We start from the raw sequence: 19654 nt of genomic DNA on the forward strand, positions 1-19654 counted from the left end.
TAGTATATTTCAACATGTTTATTCAGAATAAAAACACATAAAACGATAGATGAGTAATTATTTACTCAAAATAGTAATGATAATAAGTAATGATAAGTAATATAGGGTCCAATTTACATGTTCTGGATAGTGTACGCCGACTTTCTTTCGCGAATTTATCACGATATAGATTTTAAAGTTTGCGAATATTAACATTTGCGGATTAAGAACAATGAACGGAAATCCTTATCAATATAAATGAAGTAGATATTAATTTGCGATAAGAAATTCATGAATTTGGATTGCGAAATTCGCGAAAATTAAAATCGCACGCTAAAGAAAGTTGGAAGCATCTAGTAACCACACTGAATGTATTCCGACAGATATTCAATTTAATTATTGACAATTTCCAGTTGATTTCAGAATTGGTCATTGACAATTTCCAGTTGATTTCAGAATTGGTCATTGACAATTTCTGGTTGACATCAGATTGGGTCATTGACAATTTCTGGTCCACATCACATGAAGCCATTGACATCAGGATGGTCCAAGGACTCGACTGACGTTGAGAATAGCCAATAGTGCAATGTCCTATGTACTTATCAATACAGAACAGTTGTATTTAGTAAATTATTTCAGTGAAATGTTTCACTAATGTGCAAAATTTCTCAATGAATGAATATTGAAATAGAGCATTTGCCAGTATCATAATATGTTATTCAGCTATATCTTGTAATTCATACACAATTACAATAAGAATTTTATAAGGTGGAATGTTTCATTTTTGGCTTCAATAAATCAATGTAGAATAGCAACTTTATGTGAAAAAAACAGTACAATATGTCTGCGATTAAGTGTAACACAAATAATCTATCGCCTCCCCGAGTTGTCGTCCTTGACACACACCTATATATCTTGGCAAAGTTTGGACAACAATTGTAATAAAAGTGAAACTAATGAAGTTTTGCCTTAGATACTCAATTGGTTAGAAATAAATATTCTAAACAATGAGAATGACAGCAAATTTCTAACATCAAACATCATTTTAGTTTTATACAGTAGCATAAACACAATAATACTCATTTTAACTTTTCCGGAAACTAGATGTAAAAATGTAAAACTCATACAAGTAAATAAGATGATAAATAGATATAATTATATGTAAAATTGGGGGGAAATTGAGACAGGTGATTATCTCATGGAATAGTTACATACATACATACTTACAATGTATATTAGCGATAACGAGTTATCGTATGGTAAAATAAAACATTTTACAAATGATATATACAACGCTCCCGTCATATATCAAACGAGGGGAGATAACTCTAATACATCTACATCACAATGATAATTATTTACATTTCCTTACAGTAATAATTCTACCTATCCTTTAAAACAACTAACATGTTTAATTAACATGATGACGTCACAGAACAAACATTGATAACCTGGCGTACGTGATGACGTCACGGAATACTCGCCCCATTAGCTGGCGTTCACTGCCTTATAAGGAAGTATGATCGATTTCCGCCACAACGCGAAACATTCAGAATGTTTCCATTTGTATATAAAATCAAAAACACATATTTAAACAAATAAATGACTATCATATAGTAAGACTTTACAAACCGAAACAAGAAATATAAACCTATATTGATATAGTTATCCTGATAATTTAAGCTAAAAATACTTTTTCAATACCCACATCCCGACGGCAGTGTAAATTAGCAATAACCGCAGATATCTTGATAGAAATATATTGAATAATTCACCACATTTTGAACAATGTTTTACAACAAGACACACTCATTACAAACACGCCAGTATATATAATGAAACAACAGAAGTCAATATGAGCATACGGAATGGATTGAATATTTCCAAGTTGGAAAAATATGTTATAAAGTAGATTTAGCGAAGTGAACAAATGAAATATTTCGTTTTTTAACTTGTTTTGGCAACATGATCTTTCATGGTGATATCCAATAACATGATATACGTTTACCACGATTCCTTAAGTACCATCGTGGGCTGAGCAATATGTAAACATGTATGTACAATCGTTCAATGGCTTCAATGACGTTGAACTATGCGACTAAATATATGCTAGATATGGAATACATTTTGCTATAATGACCATGCAGTGATGTATTTTGTGACTCTTTGAGCCAATGTCAACCACCGTAGCTCATTCGCTAACAACAGAACAGCATAATTAAATGGAAATTGGACAAAATCAGCAGCAATGATCAGTAAGAGTGATCTCCCTTTATACAGAACACGTGCCCTCTAACATTACCAACATAACTTCCATAACAATTTTATCAAAATGTTCAAGAAAAAATATATGTCCTATTTGATTTTGACTACAAGGCTATACAATGAAAGTTAAGCTTCCTTCAAGATCATTATCCTCCACATAAGTCCATTCTTCGATATCAATGTTTACGATTTATGAAAACTGATGGCGTATTTAGCGCCTGTTTCCTTTTAACTTCCGACTGATGAGCGTGAATTGATTTCTGGCCAGCAGTCTGTACGACAAAACACATTGATATAATTAGTTTCACAGTCTCTGGTAAGCACTTGCAGAAGTCTCTCGAGACTATGCAAGAATTGCCCCCGTCAGTAGCGAAAGGATGACGAGAACCGTTAATAGTCCGACAGAGTGAGCTCCCCTGGGCGGGGCGGAATCGGGAACAGTATGCTGACTGTGTTGATTTATAAGAAGCGTTGGGGTGTTTCTATAGATAGGCCGCCGCGTGGACCTCTCGTGAAATGTCAATGGTGTTTCTTCCAGATCTGGACGGCGACTGAGGGGAATATACCTTTCCTCGACCCGAGGACAAGCTCCCGGCTCCGTTTCGACCACGTCAAATTTGCCCTCTGGCGTCAAGAGACCTTCTAGAACCTTTTCCACAGACAGCATGTTACAGTCTGACGCCTTCAGGACAATGATCTTTCGTTTCGTGCCGTCCAATGTGAAGACCCAGCAGTAGAATTTGGTCATGCGACCTTCACGGTCCGGCATTGTGCCCGTGACCACGCCCCTGGTGTCAGGGCCTAGGTCCAGGGAGGCCAGACATAAGTACTGAATATGACTCGCCGCCTCCTCACAGTTTATCATCACGATGTCAATTTTGTCAGGCCTGGTAGCCGGGTCATATATTAGACACCCGTTACACCTATCTCCTTCCCTGAAGAACAGAGAATTCGAGGTAAAACCGAGGTCTGGTAGTTTACAATTGGTACTGTAGTGAACCTTTGTCTCGAGCAAAACTTGAGTTGGAATATCCACTGTTTTTGACGACTCGCCTAAATCGACCTGAATCTTAAATTTGTTGTTTTTACACGTGTATCTTTTCGCTTCCTCTATAGGCCAGAAAGGCCAGTTGACCCGTTTGCTGAGTCTGAACTGACGAACTGAAGTGGCAGGCTGGTACATCTCTAGACAAGCGAACCGCGGGAAACAACCGTTATCAAACACATGCAGAAGAGCAGTGCGACTATCATTTTCGGACACATTTCTGCCCAAACACAGAAATTTTCCAAATTTAGGAACAACAAGCTGGTAAGATGATATATTCATATATTGTGCACCGTCTCGAGTGTCCAGTAACCAGGAGCCTCGGACGTTCTCCTGGAACGTGCACGGTTGTGTTTCTTGCTCACATCGGTTACAGGACAAATGACAAAACGCCACCACCTCGTTGTCACAGAAACGCCTATCAGTACATCCCTCAAACTCGTTAGCGCAAACAGAGGGAATGGTGATTTTTTGAAGTGTAATCGACAAATAGTTATCCGTTTCGGTGATTTGACCGTGACCATTTCCGGTTCCGGGATCGCACACAGGATCCATAAACAAATGAATTTGTGACACCTCGCCTAAGTTGTCCCGAGTAATACGTAAACACCAAGCCTCAAACTCGTCCGTTTGAGGTCTAAGAATTACAAAAGTGTATTTACCATATTCCCATGACGTCACACATTTGACACTTTGCTGGATACGCATATTTAAATTTGGATGTAAACAATCGGCATACCGGAAGTCGAATCTTATGCCGTCGCCTTCTTCACACTCACTTTCCATGCGCGGAAGTACAAGCTTTCCGGGACATATTTCTCCGTCTGGCCCTAGGATTCGCATATTATACCCTCCCACTATCGGACACGTGATTGGCGTGCTCTTGGTCATTGTGGGCGATAATATAGGCCAATGATCTAAATTTAAATTTTCTTCCGAACAAAAATTCGGATTTTGATAATTAAGCTTTGCGGATGTTTTAAATTGCACTATATAATCCGACCGTTTGATAAATTGTATACACATATATTCAGGATGGCTATTAAAGTTCCGACCTTTGGGCTGATGTTTGACCAGATATTTCCCAGGCTCAACCTCCTGGATACAAGTCCGCTCGTATTTTATACAGTTCTGGTCGCTTGAAGGGCAGTACATGGCGTCAATCATATTTTGTTTAAAATAAAGCGTGAGATAGCCCTTATTTCTGTAGGTAGCTGTCCAGACTACGCCCGGGGGGAGATAGGAAGGGAAGTCACAGTTAGACAAGACTGGGGGAGTGCACCAGGCAAGGATTAGAAGTATACACCGCACCGGCCAAGTCATCCTGATCCTTAGGCTGCGGACCACTTCACTCATCTGTGAATAGGAAAAAGTAATATTAATATAACATTGTAAAACATGCATTTTCATTTGAGCATTGGTGTCACTATTTTATAATTTCATCGGGGTATGAAAGAATTCGTTGTATAAGTAGATTCTCACAAAAGTTTGCAAACAAAATTTATTTCATAAATAGATGAAATTGAAAAATAGTGATAACTATGCTTTTAATTAATTTTCCAAATTACTTTATATAATAAAGCACGTTTAATCGTATACGCAACGTCAAATGTTTCTGTTGTGACGTCACGATAACGTCGGGTTTCCCACCATTCTCAGATTTTTTCATTTAAAGTAAGTATCTTGCTTTGGTCGATTTCATGGGATGATGAATTGAGTTGCTCTTGAAACAAATTGAATGAACTGCTTCGCAGTTCATAGTTCATGTTGAAGTTATTTCAAGAGCAACTCAATTCATCACCCCGTGAAATCGACCAAAGCAAGATTCAATCCTTATATTTCAATTCAATCGTATTAGATTTTTGTTGATTTTTGTTTAAAAAAAAATTGCGAGTTTCTGGGCTTGTGCAAGCCTACAACGAGAGACGTTAGAAAATAGTGCGTCATTAGAATACAAATAATTAGAAATAAATAGCGCAAATATTACAATTTGCCATACATTTATTTAAAAACAACTTTATTATCAATGCAATCCAGATGAAACATAAAACATTTACTATATATTTAAAAGTGATTGCAAAAATCGTCCGCCGAAGATGCGGAAGGATAATGTCTTGACTGTGTGATATGGTTGTCTTCCGCTTCGATTCAAAATGGAAAGTCACCGTAACGTGATGGGAACGGAAAGGTTCTAGTGGTTTATGTAGCCTTAAGCCTTGATACAAGTTAAACAACTGATTAAAGGTAAATCAACACTCGTTGAATTTTTTATAGTATTTCTTATCAACGTTTAGGCTTTATGATTTGTTTGTAACTGAGAAGTTCTAACGTAGTTTCGATACACGTCACACAGGGGCATGGCACATTTTATTTTGCTTCGGTAGGCAATGTTGCTGACTCGAACGATACACAAGAGTAACAGAGTCAGTACAACGCGAGTTCATAAAAATGTTTTAAAAATTGTAAAAATCTGTCCGTAATATTTGCAATTTTTAAGCCATCGCTGTTTAGATATATGTCTAGGCCTTGTAGGAAGCTTCTTAGGTAAAAGTAGGTCTAGATGAAATATTTTCTTGCGCGAAGGCAGATGATAAGATACCCAAGTTCATACCCAAGTTCATGAGCAAATGAATCCGGATTTTTAAAGTAGTTTCATTGAGTCCAGCCTCAATGAAAATTGAAATATAGTGGTTTAAAAAAATGATCGGCCAATAAGAAAGCCAGATTTAGTATGAAATCAAAGAAAATTTATTATAAGCTTGTATATTCTATCTTTGTATAAAACTTGTGTATCAACAATGTTAAGATAAGATAAGATAAGTTTATTTCTGGTTCAGGACTTATATGTAAAGTCCTCTATACCAGACTCAGACAAAATATAGAGTTTACAGTTAATACATTTTTATCCGGTAATAATAATAAATTAATGATGTATAAAGGCTTTGTAGTTGTATAAGAGTTCTTGTTCTTTCCAATGTTTGTCTAACGCATTTTTGAAGGAGTTTATATTTGGCGCCATCACTACATTCTCTGGTAGATCGTTCCATATCTTAGTAGCTCTTAGTGAAAAAAAGTTTCTCCTAATCTCATAGTTTAGATCTTGTATGGAATAGCTTCCTCCTATGCCCCCTGCTGCTCTCGCGGTCCGTTGCATCTTTCCATAAAGATAAAATGTTACAACATTCGGAGTCATATATTCCATCTAAAATTTTGAAGAGTTCTATCATGTCTCCTCGTATTCTTCTATATGCCAATGTTGGTAATTTCAGTTTCTCCAGCCTTTGACTGTATGCTAGATGTGACATTCCTGGTAGACATTTTGTCGCTCTTCTTTGGACACTTTCTATCATTTCTATATGCTTCTGTAGGTAAGGCGCCCATACGGGGCAAGCATAGTCCAAATGAGACCGAACTAAGCATTTATATAGCGGAATAAATGATTTGATGTCTAAAAACTGAAAAGTTCTTCTCAAAAGTCCAAACATGGAATTGGCTTTTTTTACTTTCTCTGATATATGGGTGTCGAAGCTTAACGTGGAATCTACAACTACTCCTATATCTTTTTCTTGGTCTATATGTTGCAGTGTTTTTCCATTGAGCTGGTATTGTATAATTTCCTCACGTTGGTTTCTTGTTCTCTGTTTGTGTATCCTCATGTGTTTGCATTTATCTGGGTGCATTTTTAGAAGCCACGTTTCACTCCATTTCGACATTGTATCTAAATCACTTTGCAGATCTAAAGCATCATCTTTGCCACGGATAGCCTTGAATATTTTAGTATCATCCGCAAATAAGTATACGTCTGACTGCACTATATCTGGAAGATCATTAACAAATATCACAAATAATAAGGGTCCAAGAACCGATCCTTGTGGAATTCCTGATGTTACACTTGACCATTCGGAATTTTTGCCATTCACTGTTACCATTTGATGTCTTCCTTTCGAAAAAGATGAAATCCAAGTTTTCATCTGCTGGTTGAAATTATATGAGTTTAATTTATTCAGTAAACGGATGTTTATAGAGCGCATGCGTCAAGGTGAGCGGACGGTTTTACAACAGCTCCGTAAGTTTTTACAAATTTCTGCATTTATATATACATTTTGGACACGTAAAGGAAAAGGATGCACATGATGTGTGAACATTTCGAGATGATATTGTCAAATAGTGAAAACTATGTTGCATAAACTGGAACTAATGTATTTTCTAAATTGTGTGACCATGGTCAAGTGTGTAGTGACCGGTGAGCTGTTCTCACGATAACACTATACATATATACGTACTGTACAAACTGTAAGCATGTTGACAAGTTACATATAAACAGCAAGCGCCTGCATGAAATGTACGTAACTGAAAATCATGTCTAGTGTAAGTGATGAAAGTATCACAGAAGAAAAAACTGTGTTTGAAAAAAGCGAAATCAGTCTTACGTCCACACAAATAGACAGTGGCATTTATGAGTTGTTATCCGAGGAAGCGGGGTCGCTTAATAAATCTGACTTTAAATCATACATTAGAAGAGTATACAAATGTGATAGCGAAGCGTTGTTTAATGTTCGACAGTCATTATATGATTGTGCTTTGAAGAGGATTCCTTCTACGCCGTTCGGAGTATTAGTGAAACGTACTAATGGCGGAAGCTCAAAGGCAGAAGAAAAACTTATAGACGATGTTTATCTTCTGTATCACTACATCGGGGGTAGCGTTGGTGTCGAGGAGCTGAAACTTGTTCTGCGATACAAGGATCGAAATAAGTCGAGAACAGATCTCGATACGACTAGTACAGGTACCGTTACTGAGAAACCAGTTGAGCGTAACGATAACGGTACTCCAGCGAATCGTCACATAGGAGTGGACGCCACGGAAGATCTATTTCGCCTACTTGTTGGGATGCGGTCCGAGATATTGGAACAGCTCAATTCTCTAGTACATACCTCAAATGTAGAGTTAAAGAGCATGAGGGACGAAATAAAAGAATTAAGGCATGACAATACAGAAAAGGGGAAGCGTATAGAATTACTCGAGAAAGAACTCAATAAAATAAAAAGTGCATCCGGACATACTATAGACGGCAATATAGTAGCTAAAACGACTGTAAATGCGAATAGTTGTGACGCGCGAGATATTAAAGACACCCCGCAAAGTTCTGTAAAGAGCCAAATTCGGCTGATTAAAAGTTCATCTACCAACGCTTCTACTGGCGACGGTAAAAAATACGACCCGATTACCTTGGAACCAGAAACTGTTATAAAAAAACCAAGCTATGCGGAAAAAGCAAAAAGTGTAAAAGATGCATCTGCAGGTAGCACACGCGGTGTCCTACACATTAATGATAAGTCTGTCACAGATAATTCATCAGCAAGACCTAGATATGTATTTCAAGGTGTACAGAGAAAGTGTAAGCCGAAACGCTTACTCATGTCCAGAATAAAAGCGGATGGTTCATCGAACGAAATCATCCAATCGATCATGTCATACGCAGCGGATCGTGGCGTTAAAATAACCTGGGTAAAACTGTTAAAATATTGGGACAGTGAGAACCCAACCTACACAGCAAGGGTAAATGTGGTGGAGAAAGACTACGAACTTGTCACAAATGGTTCATTCTGGCCAGAGGGTGTGTTAGTCCGCGATTGGTGGGATCGCGATGACTCGCGATCACCAAAGGAAACGCGCGAACCAGAATCTAAACGGTGGAACGGAACCGAGACGAACGGTTTTGGTAATGACGAACCTGACTACGGAGACGATGACCACAGAACAGAAAAGAACAGGGACTATTACAATGATAAACGTCGTAACGTGAGTAGCTGGTATGATTACGACAATGATGTGTATTAGATACTGTATCAATTTGTTTCTTTGTTGTATGTTCATTCTAAACTCAACTGGAATGAAACTTCAAAGTTGGAATATTCGTGGTGTCATGTACGGCACGCCATATCTTTGTGATACTCTTCGCAATGTTGATATAAGTTTTATCTCTGAACATTGGCTAATGCCGGAACAGCTTGATTTTCTGAACACTATTGATACAAGTTTTAAAGCAGTTGGCAGATCCGATTGTAGAATAGCGATAGAGCCAGAAAACAGATTCCGACGCGGTTTCGGAGGTGTTGCTATGTTGTGGCGTAAAGATTTGAAAGTCACTCCGCTTATTGAAGATGGTAATGACAGAATTATTAGTATTTGTATAGACACTAAAAGCTCTTACGTGTACGTTATAGGTGTTCTTATGCCGTCTACTAATTTAGCTCATCAGGAATTTATTGATACAGTCTTATGTTTAAATGATCTGTATGACAAGTATATTGAAATGGGTTCTGTAATAGTAATGGGTGACTTTAATGCTCATCTATCAAAAAGGTGTGGCATTAAAAACCACAATGAAGCAAATGAGAGAGGTCTTGTCATAGAAAAATTTATACAAGACCACAATTTGATATCAGTTAATTCCCAAAGCTGGTCACGTGGTCCTAACTATACATACATATCTGGTGATGGCAGTCATACGTCCATGATAGACCACATACTTATAGAAAACTCGAAAGTTGATTTGATAGATTTCTGTTGTATAAATGATGACCACTCACTTAATATATCAGACCATCGTCCAATACAACTGAACTTTCGGACGATATGCCATAAGCGTGAGACTCAACCATTAAGTACGGCGATTAACTGGAAAAAGGTAACGAGTGAACACATCAGTAACTATCACAAACAGTTAGATATGCTATTGGATCAAATTAATAAACCAACAGATATATCTCAACTAGCTGATATAATGAATATCGCTGCGAAATCGTCATTTCCCGTTAAACGTTACAGACATTATTTAAAGCCCTACTGGAAATATAACAATGTGAAATCATTACATACCAATATGAGACATTTACGGTCAGTATGGATCGATGAAGGTCGTCCACGAGGGCACGCTCATAAAACGTACAGTGAATACAAAGGCACAAAGAAATTATTTCGAAATGAACTGAACCTTGCGCGCGAACAGTATGAACGGGAACAGTTCGAAAAACTAGAAAGTTTGGCAGAACTTGATATAGGAACATTCTATAAAGCTATACGAACCAAAAGGAGTATTAATAAACACTCTTCCTCGTATGAATTACTGGTAGATGGACAGATTATACGCGACTCCGATATCTTGAGAGAAGCGTGGTATGAGCATTTTCGCGGGCTGTCTAGTCCATTAAACGAAACACATTTTGATAATTTATTCAAAAAGCAAATTGAAAGCGAGGTCGAAGATATGTATGCTAATAGTTTTAACAACACTGATGGTATTTGTGACTGCCCTATTACAGTGTTAGAGGTGAAACATGCTATGAAGTGTATGAATACTGGAAAAGCTGGCGGGCACGATGGTATCGTACTTGAACACATCAAATATGCCAGTAATAACATGTTAGATACAATTGTTTCGTGTTTTAATGGCATGATTGAAAGTGGGTTCTATCCTGAACATTTTAAATTTGGCATAGTAATTACACTGTTTAAAGGTGGTAATCGTGACAGATCGTTAATGGACAATTACCGGGACATAACTTTAACACCTGTCTTGCAAAAACTGGTAGAAAAGTTCCTCTATTCTAGAATTATAAAGTTATGTAATGTCATGAATTTTCCCCATAGACTTCAACAAGGTTTCCGAGAGCAATGTGGAAGTATCACTGCAGCATTTACGGTAAAGGAATCGATTTCATATTATATTGAAAAGAAATCAAAAGTTTTCGCTGCCTTTCTAGATAACCAAAAAGCTTTTAATAGTGTATGGATAAACGGTCTTTTGTACAAAATATACAATTTGGGTTTTAATGGTAAGTTTTGGAGACTTTTGCGTGACTCGTTTACTAACGTGACGTCAGCGGTACTATTTGACGGCAAACGGAGCAACTCGTATCCAATACACCAAGGGGTAGGTCAAGGTCGAGTATTCTCTGCATGGTGCTTTCTTGTAATGATAAATGATCTTGCCGTTGAAATAGATAGTCAGAACTTCGGGTTAAAAATCAAAGATATACACATACCTTGTGTACTACTAGCAGATGACACGTTATTACTATCTGCTTCGCCTTCTCTGCTCCAAAACCAGCTAGACACAGTGTTTCTATACTCTACGAAGTGGCGTTTAAAGTACAACTCTGCTAAAAGTTCAATTATGGTATTTGAACATTCTCGCAAATCGCATGTTAATAATAATAACCAGATATGTTGTAATCTCGGAGAAAGAGCTATTCCGTGTGCTAACCACAAAACGTATGCCGGTATATCTTTTACGAGTAACCTACAATCCGACAACGGTATTACGGAGTCTTGCTTGAAAGGAAGGAAAACTCTCAATTCCCTTCTTGGCATTGGTATTCATGCTAATGGACTTAATCCTGTAACTAGTTTTAACATAATTAAGTCTGTCGTATACTCCAGTATGCTGTACGGATGTGAACTTTGGAATAGATATACAAAGAAATCCATCGAAGAATTAGAACTAGTACATAGATATGCCTGTCGTCGCTGTATTGGGTTACCAAAAAGGTCGTCTACACTAGTAACCACCCAATGTTTTGGTGCGTTTGATATATGGCGTGAAGTAGAGATTAAGAAAATGCTATTTTGGAATAAGTTGTGCCTGGGAAGTATCAAATATGTATGGAAAGCGTTGTTTATTGTAAGATTATGTCAGTTCATGTTCGGAGAATGCTCAAAGGTACAAATCGGATTTATTCCAGATATATTTAATATTTTGAAGAAGTTCAATATTGATTCTTTTATACCTGACTTTTTGACAAACGAATTTGTACCACCACAATATTGTTGGAAACGCTTTGTAAAAAGATTTGTAACAGATTTTTATTTTTTACATTGGAGAGACAAATTGTATAAAAAAGATGAATTAGCTAGATATGCTACAATACATAGTAATCAAGGAATCAACCCTGTACTAGAACTGAGCACAAGACAAAAATCTCACAAATGTATGTGGAATCTAGTAGATATTATGAAATATTCATTTGTGTTCGAACTTGATACTGTATTATGCAAACTATGTGGAAAACTTAGTGTTGATATTGTGCTTCACTTTTTGCTTGAATGTCCAAAACTGTTTCAAACTCGTGACATAATGATGGATGGAGTAGTGAACGCTATTGAGGTTCCCTCTTATATTTTGTTTGCAAATTTAAATGACAAAAACCAATGTAACTTCTTATTGGGAGATCGTTCCTGTGTGCAACTGCATGAGTATGAATGGGAAAATCTAATGGTGAATATGTCTGTAAATGTCCAGGAAATGCTGAAGGAAATGAACACAATTCTTGACTTTTCTGTATCTTAATGTATTATTTATCATGTAAATATATGTACTGTAATATGTAAATTGATATATATTGTTTGATTGACATAATCTCTTATAAAAAGAGGAAATAAAGAATGTCTGTCTGTCTGTCTGTCTGTCTGTCTATGAGTTTAATTTATTCAGTAAACGGTTGTGCGGAACTGTATCAAAAGCTTTCTGATAATCCATGTATATACAATCGACTACGTCACCTTTATCTAAAGCAGTTGTCCATTTATCCAAAACTTCTAAAAGTTGTAATGTTGTTGATCTACCTGATAAGAAACCGTATTGTTTGTTGGAGAAGTACTTGTTTTTCCTCATAAATGTTACTATATGATCCCTTATTAGAGTTTCTAGTGTTTTACAAACAACTGACGTGAGACTTACAGGCCTATAGTTTCCCGGTTCACACTTATCTCCTTTTTTGAAAATGGCACACACTCGAGCCCTTTTCCAATCATCCGGGGAGAGTTCCTGTTGAAATTGATTGGTTGAATAACTTCGTTATTGGATATGATATTGTACCAGAGGTGTTTTTCAGGAACATCGGGTGGAGTTCGTCTAGTCCGGGGGATTTATCCGGTTTGAGATTTTTTAGGATCTTTGATACAGCTTCTTGTTCTATATTCATTTGTGACATCTCTTCGGCGACTTCTCTTATGTACAGATGAGGGGTCGTGTCCGATTCCTGTATGAATACACTGCTAAAAAACCGACATAACACTTCAGCTTTTCCCTTATTTGATGTAACTTTAGTTGAAGTTTTGTCCGCTGGTTTTGCATATAGTTCTCCAATCTCTGATTTCGACGTAGATTTAGATTTTATATAATTCCAAATTGCTTTTGGATCCGACTTTGCCTTTATCGCTATATTGTGCTCATATTCTTTCCTCAATCTGCGTGTTAATTTCCTTACTTTATTTCTGACCCTATTGTATTCCTTTCTCACGTTCATATCCTTTGTAGTTGCAGCCTTCCTTGATAACGAATGCTTCTTTTTTATGGCTTCAAGTGTTGTTGTATCTGCTGGGAAACTATGCTTGTTGTTCCGACCTATTTTAATGATTTTTGTAGGGACATGGCTTTCTTCTATTTCTTTGACCACCTTTTTGAAAGTGTTCCAATTCTCGTTGATGTTGTTAGAGTTCATAATTATTTCGTCCCAGTTGGTATCACTTATCTCCTCGTTTATCCTTTCATAATTGGCATTTTTATAAATGTTGGGAGCGGACGCCAAATAAACAACTACAACATACATGTGTGTACTACACCAGAACGAGGCTTTATTTATTCACGTGACCACTAAACGGGTACATACTATAATCAGGACTTATCCCGACGATCCAATACATAACAAAACTGTTATCTGTCTTTGCAGTCAGAATTGTGACGTCATCAATATGTAAGCGAGCAAGGGAATATGCAAGCATGACGTGAAAGTGTATGTAGTAACGTCGCTTAGGGAATTTTCTAGCATATCATTTGGATACAAAATATTGAAGAGATCAATGGCTTTCATCAAAAAATTAGATATTATTTAAAAGATAGAATATTGAAAATTTCTTTGATGTGATGTTGGAACAACAAATGTAGTTTCGGATGAAAAGCACAGTATGAATTCGCATTTTTAGGGATTAGAAGAACCCTGTATCAACCCGTTACGGGAAATACGAGTGATACGTGTTGTTATCTATGTAAAAGGCAAATGTGTTGTCAACGCTTTTCTACCTTTCTAACATAGACAACAGACGCCATGAATGCTCTACCAGTTTTAAGTCATAACGAGATATAAAAATGCATTGAATGTAAATACACGATCTATCATTGGAAAGGATACTTTGTCGATCGCTTCATTAGCTAACCAACGAACCACGAGTTGTTTGGTTTGAGATATGTATTTACATCCCGATGATATCTGACCAACCGCTCCAAACCTGTAACTCATTATTTCGTCGTATCAACAACAAAAGAGTTCCAATGCGGTAAACAAACCTAGATATCGACTTATTTCATAATCTTCTGTTGTTTTTCTGAACTATCAGATATTTTTGTCGGCTCTCATTATACTGTTGTGAACACCAAACCTCCGGAAGCGGAATGACGTCACTCCCGTATGACGAGGTCACATGGCGCCACCCCATCCGAGGGGCTTCCGAGTCTGACAAATCTACGACTGAACCCTATACGTATCATAACGTGATTATCTCATGTTATTTATTGCATTCTGTGCTCATAACATTTGTAAGATTATTCTTGTGAACAAGTCACCGCCATTCACTACAATACAATGCATGAGTTGCCATTTCTTTGTTTAAAGTTACGTATTTATCATGTCCTGATTTACAGCTTTACTGGGAAAAGTTAAGTGCCCTATTCAAGTACAATATCTTCTTTCGATAAGGTCACGGGGTTATTTAACCGTTCGCAGCTCCTCCTGACGGTGATAAGGTTACTTAACAAGTACACTGGCAAACCGTTCGCAGCTTCCCCTGATGGTGGTGAGGTTATGCCCCATTATACCAATACATTGCTCACAGCTCCCCCTGTCGGAGGTTAAAGAAAACTGCTATTTATCCTATTGGCGGCGAGAGGCTTGTTTCACATCAGCGAGACAACTGACGCTGATTACAGGCAATTTGTCACACTTTGTCCACACGCCACACAAATCTGGGCCTCTCTGATAGTTCGCTTTATTAGACCTTGCCATGTGTTTTCTTTTAGTAAATCACAGAGACAGATACTTTGTGCAAAGATCATTCAACTTTTGTTTTGAATTTCAGCAGTTAAAATGCCACCATCTGTCAAATTGTAGATTTTGTTTAGCATGTTGTGTAACACCGACTAAGTATATTGCGCTGTAATAATACCAGAAGCTGGAAAACGTATCAACTACGTAAACTCTTAAAATACATGATATCATTTGTAGTTTAATACATGAATAATGACTCTCGTTATCAGCCTGGTAACGATTTGTGGTACGCATAAAATCAAATACCAACATAATTATTAAAATACATACATAATTTATTTGTATATGAATCCCTTTTCACTGGAATGGGAGCAACGGATGTGTATTAACATCTTAATTGGTTTTCATTTCCTTGATACATAAATTGTATTGTACATTGTGCGTATATATCGTACACCAGGAGATATGTATCGTATGTCGCTTAGTTTGTATCGTATCCCATAGGTATTAAAATATATGCAATATAATAAAAAATCTAGAACTCTAAGCCAATAACTGTCCGTTATAACTTAAACCTGCCCGCTGTAACTAAAAACTGTCCGCTAAAACTTAAACCTGCCCGCTGTAACTAAAAACTGTCCGCTAAAACTTAAACCTGCCCGCTGTAACTAATACCTGACCGCTGTAACTAATACCTGACCGCTGTAACTAAACACTGTCCGCTATAACTAATACCTGCCCGCTATAACTAATACATGTCCGCTGTAACTAAAACCTACCCGCTGTAACTAATACCTGTCCGCTATAACTAATACCTGCCCGCTATAACTAAACACTGTCCGCTATAACTAATACCTGCCCGCTATAACTAGTACCGGCCCGCTGTAACTAATACCTGCACGCTGTAATTAATGTAGTAACTGTCTGCTATAACTAATACCTGCCCGCTGTTACTAATACCTGTCCGCTATAACTAATACCTGCCTGCGGTAACTAGTACCTGCCCACTGTAACTAATACCTGTCCGCTATAACTAATACCTGTCCGCTATAACTAGTACCTGCCCGCTGTAACTAATACATGCACGCTGTAATTAATGTAGTAACTGTCTGCTATAACTAATACCTGCTCGCTGTTACTAATACCTGTCCGCTATAACTAATACCTGCCCGCTATAACTAGTACCTGCCCGCTGTAACTAATACCTGCACGCTGTAATTAATGTAGTAACTGTCTGCTATAACTAGTACCTGCCCGCTGTTACTAATACCTGTCCGCTATAGCTAATACCTGCCTGCTATAACTAGTACCTGCCCGCTGTAACTAATACCTGTCCGCTATAACTAAACACTGTCCGCTATAACTAATACCTGCCCGCTATAACTAATACCTGCCCGCTATAACTAAACACTGTCCGCTATAACAAATACCTGCCCGCTTTAACTAGTACCTGCCCGCTGTAACTAATACCTGTACGCTGTAATTAATGTAGTAACTGTCCGCTATAACTAGTACCTGTCCGCTGTAACTAATACATGCACGCTGTAATTAATGTAGTAACTGTCCGTTATAACTTATACCTGCCCGCTACCCTTTATATGAGATTAAGACAACCACATGTCTGCCATTTACGTTTCCATGGTAATTTTTGATAAAGTATGGAATGAGTCTATAGATATTCATATAGTTAATCACTTGACCAAATTGAACAGAAACGTAATGGGTTTATGACCGTTTTAGACAACTTGTGTATAGTGACCACCTGGTTATCATGGCAACCAAATTTTCAACAACTGCTGCCTAGTTTCATTGAAATTGACCCAATAGTTTAGGAATTCTCCGGACAAACATTTTTTCTACTAACGGACAGATCGACACGCTGGTTTCAATATAACCCCCTAACTACGTATCCATTAATCTATTCTAATTCTGAAGTGATATGTATTTTCTACCACTGGAGCTAACCATAATATTCTTTTTTGTCAATGATTCTACATGTCTCACTTTTCACTAACATTGAAACATTCTTTTGTTCTGATATTAATATCCATGTAAGTGACTACACCAGCGCCTGGCCAGAAGTATCAATAACCGAGAGAGTTTATACAGTAGTCTGATTATACCGCCTCACTTCATTGCTGTCCGCTCTCTATTAGTGTCACTTAGATTACAACAGGAATCTACCACTACGCCGACCAGCACCGCCACCCTCCCCCCACCAGTCTACAGACACACGCAGTTATTACCGATGATGAACACTTTACAAGGATTTCACGCTCCGACACTCCTACTGATTCAGTAAACGGTTTTTACATGACAATATACCGAAACCTTTCCCGCCATTGATTCCTGATCCGACTGTCACTATTGTAGTAATTATCCTCCTCCTACATTGTACAGGGAGGCGAACACTTGTCATCGGGGACAGGGGTTAAATACACCATAGCATTAACTGTGGTAGGGTGCGTCAATGTCTTCATAGAGATACCAATACCTTGTACCTTAATATATACTCAGTATCATATCAACTGTGGAACAGTGTGTCAATGTTTTCATAGAAATGTCAATATCTTCTGTTGAACATTGTATCAATGCTTTATATAGAGATGTCAATATCTTAAATATATATTCTGAAGCACACTGTTGAACGTTGTATCAATGCTTTCATTGAGATGTCAATGTCTTAAATATATATGTGTCTATATTACCATTGAGATGTCAATATCTTAAATATATTCTAAAGCAAATTGTTGAACATTGTATCAATGTTTTCATAAAGATGTCAATATTTTACATATATTCTTAAGCAAATTGTTGAACATTATATAAATGTTTTCATAGAGATGTCAATATCTTAAGTATATATTCTAAAGCTAACTGTTGAACATTGTATCAATGCTTTCATAGAGATGTCAATATCTTAAATATATATTCTAAAGCAAACTGTTGAACATTGTATCAATGCTTTCATAGAGATGTCAATATCTTAAATATATATTCTAAAGCAAATTGTTGAACATTGTATCAATGTTTTCATAAAAATGTCAATATTTTACATACATTCTGAAGCAAATTGTTGAACATTATATAAATGTTTTCATAGAGATGTCAATATCTTAAATATATATTCTAAAGCTAACTGTTGAACATTGTATCAATGCTTTCATTGAGATGTCAATATCTTAAATATATATTCTAAAGCAAATTGTTGAACCTTGTCTCAATGTTGATATAGCGATGTCAATATCTTTCATATATTCTGAAGCAAGTTTTAAACAATATATCAATGTTTTCATAGAGATGTCAATATCTTAAATATATTCTGAAGCAAACTGTTGAACATTGTATCAATGTAAATATAGAGATGTCAATATGTTATATATATTCTGAAACAAACTATCGAACAATGTGTTAATATCCCTGAGATTTCAACATCTCAAATACATTCTGAAATAAACTGTGGTACAGGATGACTATGTTATCATAGGGATATCAATATCGTAAAATATATTCAGTTGTCAACTTTGGAACATTGTGTCAATATTATCATTGGAATGTCAATATCTTAAATATATTCTGTTATTAACTTTGTAATATTGTGTCAATGTTACCATTGAGATATCAATATCTTAAATATATAGAGGAAATTCCTTGTTTCTTGAAGAATACCAGTTATATTTCATCGGGTGAATCGAGTTTCATCAAAGTTTCCACCTCACGAAACATTACATTTGTTTTCTCGCTTTCATGAACAGAAGACCATTACTACTAGTTCCGCCAAAGGTTATTGCACCATTGTATCGAACACAGTTCTTTGCCCTTGCGATTATTATGCCATATTTTTGTGAGGATAACGTCAAATTTCTACACAAAAATATGACGTTATTTTTGTGCACAAACTAATGAAGTAACAATCAACATGCTATTTTCACAGTCAACGCTGCATTCCGATTGGTCAAAAGCGAGTGAAAATATTAAAATTGATATTTTACTTGAGGAAAATATACCGCTTTTATGTTCATCGTAAAACCTTAATATTTCACTCCGAAAAATGTAATAAATTCTGTTATCAACTTTGGAACATTGTGTCAATATTAACATTGAGATGTCAATATCTTACATATATATTTTAATCGAGATGTTAATATCTTAAATATAATCTATCATTAACTTTGGAACATTGTGTCAATCTTATCATAGATATGTCAATATCTTCTGTGTAATATGTCTTATGATATGGACATTGAGGGTGTCGGCCTACGTCTTCAACCTGTCATTTAAAATTGCATTGAACATGCCTTATACTGATTCAACACCATTC

General features: G+C 36.7%; 3 protein-coding genes across 3 annotated transcripts; 1 reads left to right on the top strand and 2 right to left on the bottom strand.

The window, feature by feature from the left end:
• On the bottom strand, positions 1 to 4640 carry LOC138332253 (uncharacterized). Its single transcript, XM_069280273.1, has one exon. The coding sequence runs from the start codon at positions 4610 to 4612 to the stop codon at positions 2588 to 2590; it is 2025 nt and encodes a 674-aa protein (XP_069136374.1). The 5' UTR covers positions 4613 to 4640; the 3' UTR covers positions 1 to 2587.
• Positions 4641 to 9287: 4647 nt separating this feature from the next.
• On the top strand, positions 9288 to 10998 carry LOC138330753 (uncharacterized). Its single transcript, XM_069278276.1, has 2 exons — positions 9288 to 10755; positions 10943 to 10998. The coding sequence occupies exons 1-2, from the start codon at positions 9288 to 9290 to the stop codon at positions 10996 to 10998; spliced, it is 1524 nt and encodes a 507-aa protein (XP_069134377.1).
• Positions 10999 to 13101: 2103 nt separating this feature from the next.
• Positions 13102 to 13902, bottom strand: LOC138330754 (uncharacterized). The gene has a single exon (XM_069278278.1). The coding sequence runs from the start codon at positions 13900 to 13902 to the stop codon at positions 13102 to 13104; it is 801 nt and encodes a 266-aa protein (XP_069134379.1).
• Positions 13903 to 19654: the final 5752 nt, after the last annotated feature.

Source organism: Argopecten irradians, chromosome 9 (assembly GCF_041381155.1).
Source record: "Argopecten irradians isolate NY chromosome 9, Ai_NY, whole genome shotgun sequence".
Classification (NCBI taxonomy): domain Eukaryota; kingdom Metazoa; phylum Mollusca; class Bivalvia; order Pectinida; family Pectinidae; genus Argopecten; species Argopecten irradians.

Bases quoted from the DNA above. Each gene is read 5' to 3' on its own strand.
- LOC138332253 (XM_069280273.1), bottom strand. From the start codon at position 4,612: ATGACTTGGCCGGTGCGGTGTATACTTCTAATCCTTGCCTGGTGCACT.
- LOC138330753 (XM_069278276.1), top strand. From the start codon at position 9,288: ATGCCGGAACAGCTTGATTTTCTGAACACTATTGATACAAGTTTTAAA. The intron at 10,756-10,942 runs GTGGGTTCTATC...TTTTCCCCATAG, and splicing joins TTTTAATGGCATGATTGAAA to ACTTCAACAAGGTTTCCGAG.
- LOC138330754 (XM_069278278.1), bottom strand. From the start codon at position 13,902: ATGTATGTTGTAGTTGTTTATTTGGCGTCCGCTCCCAACATTTATAAA.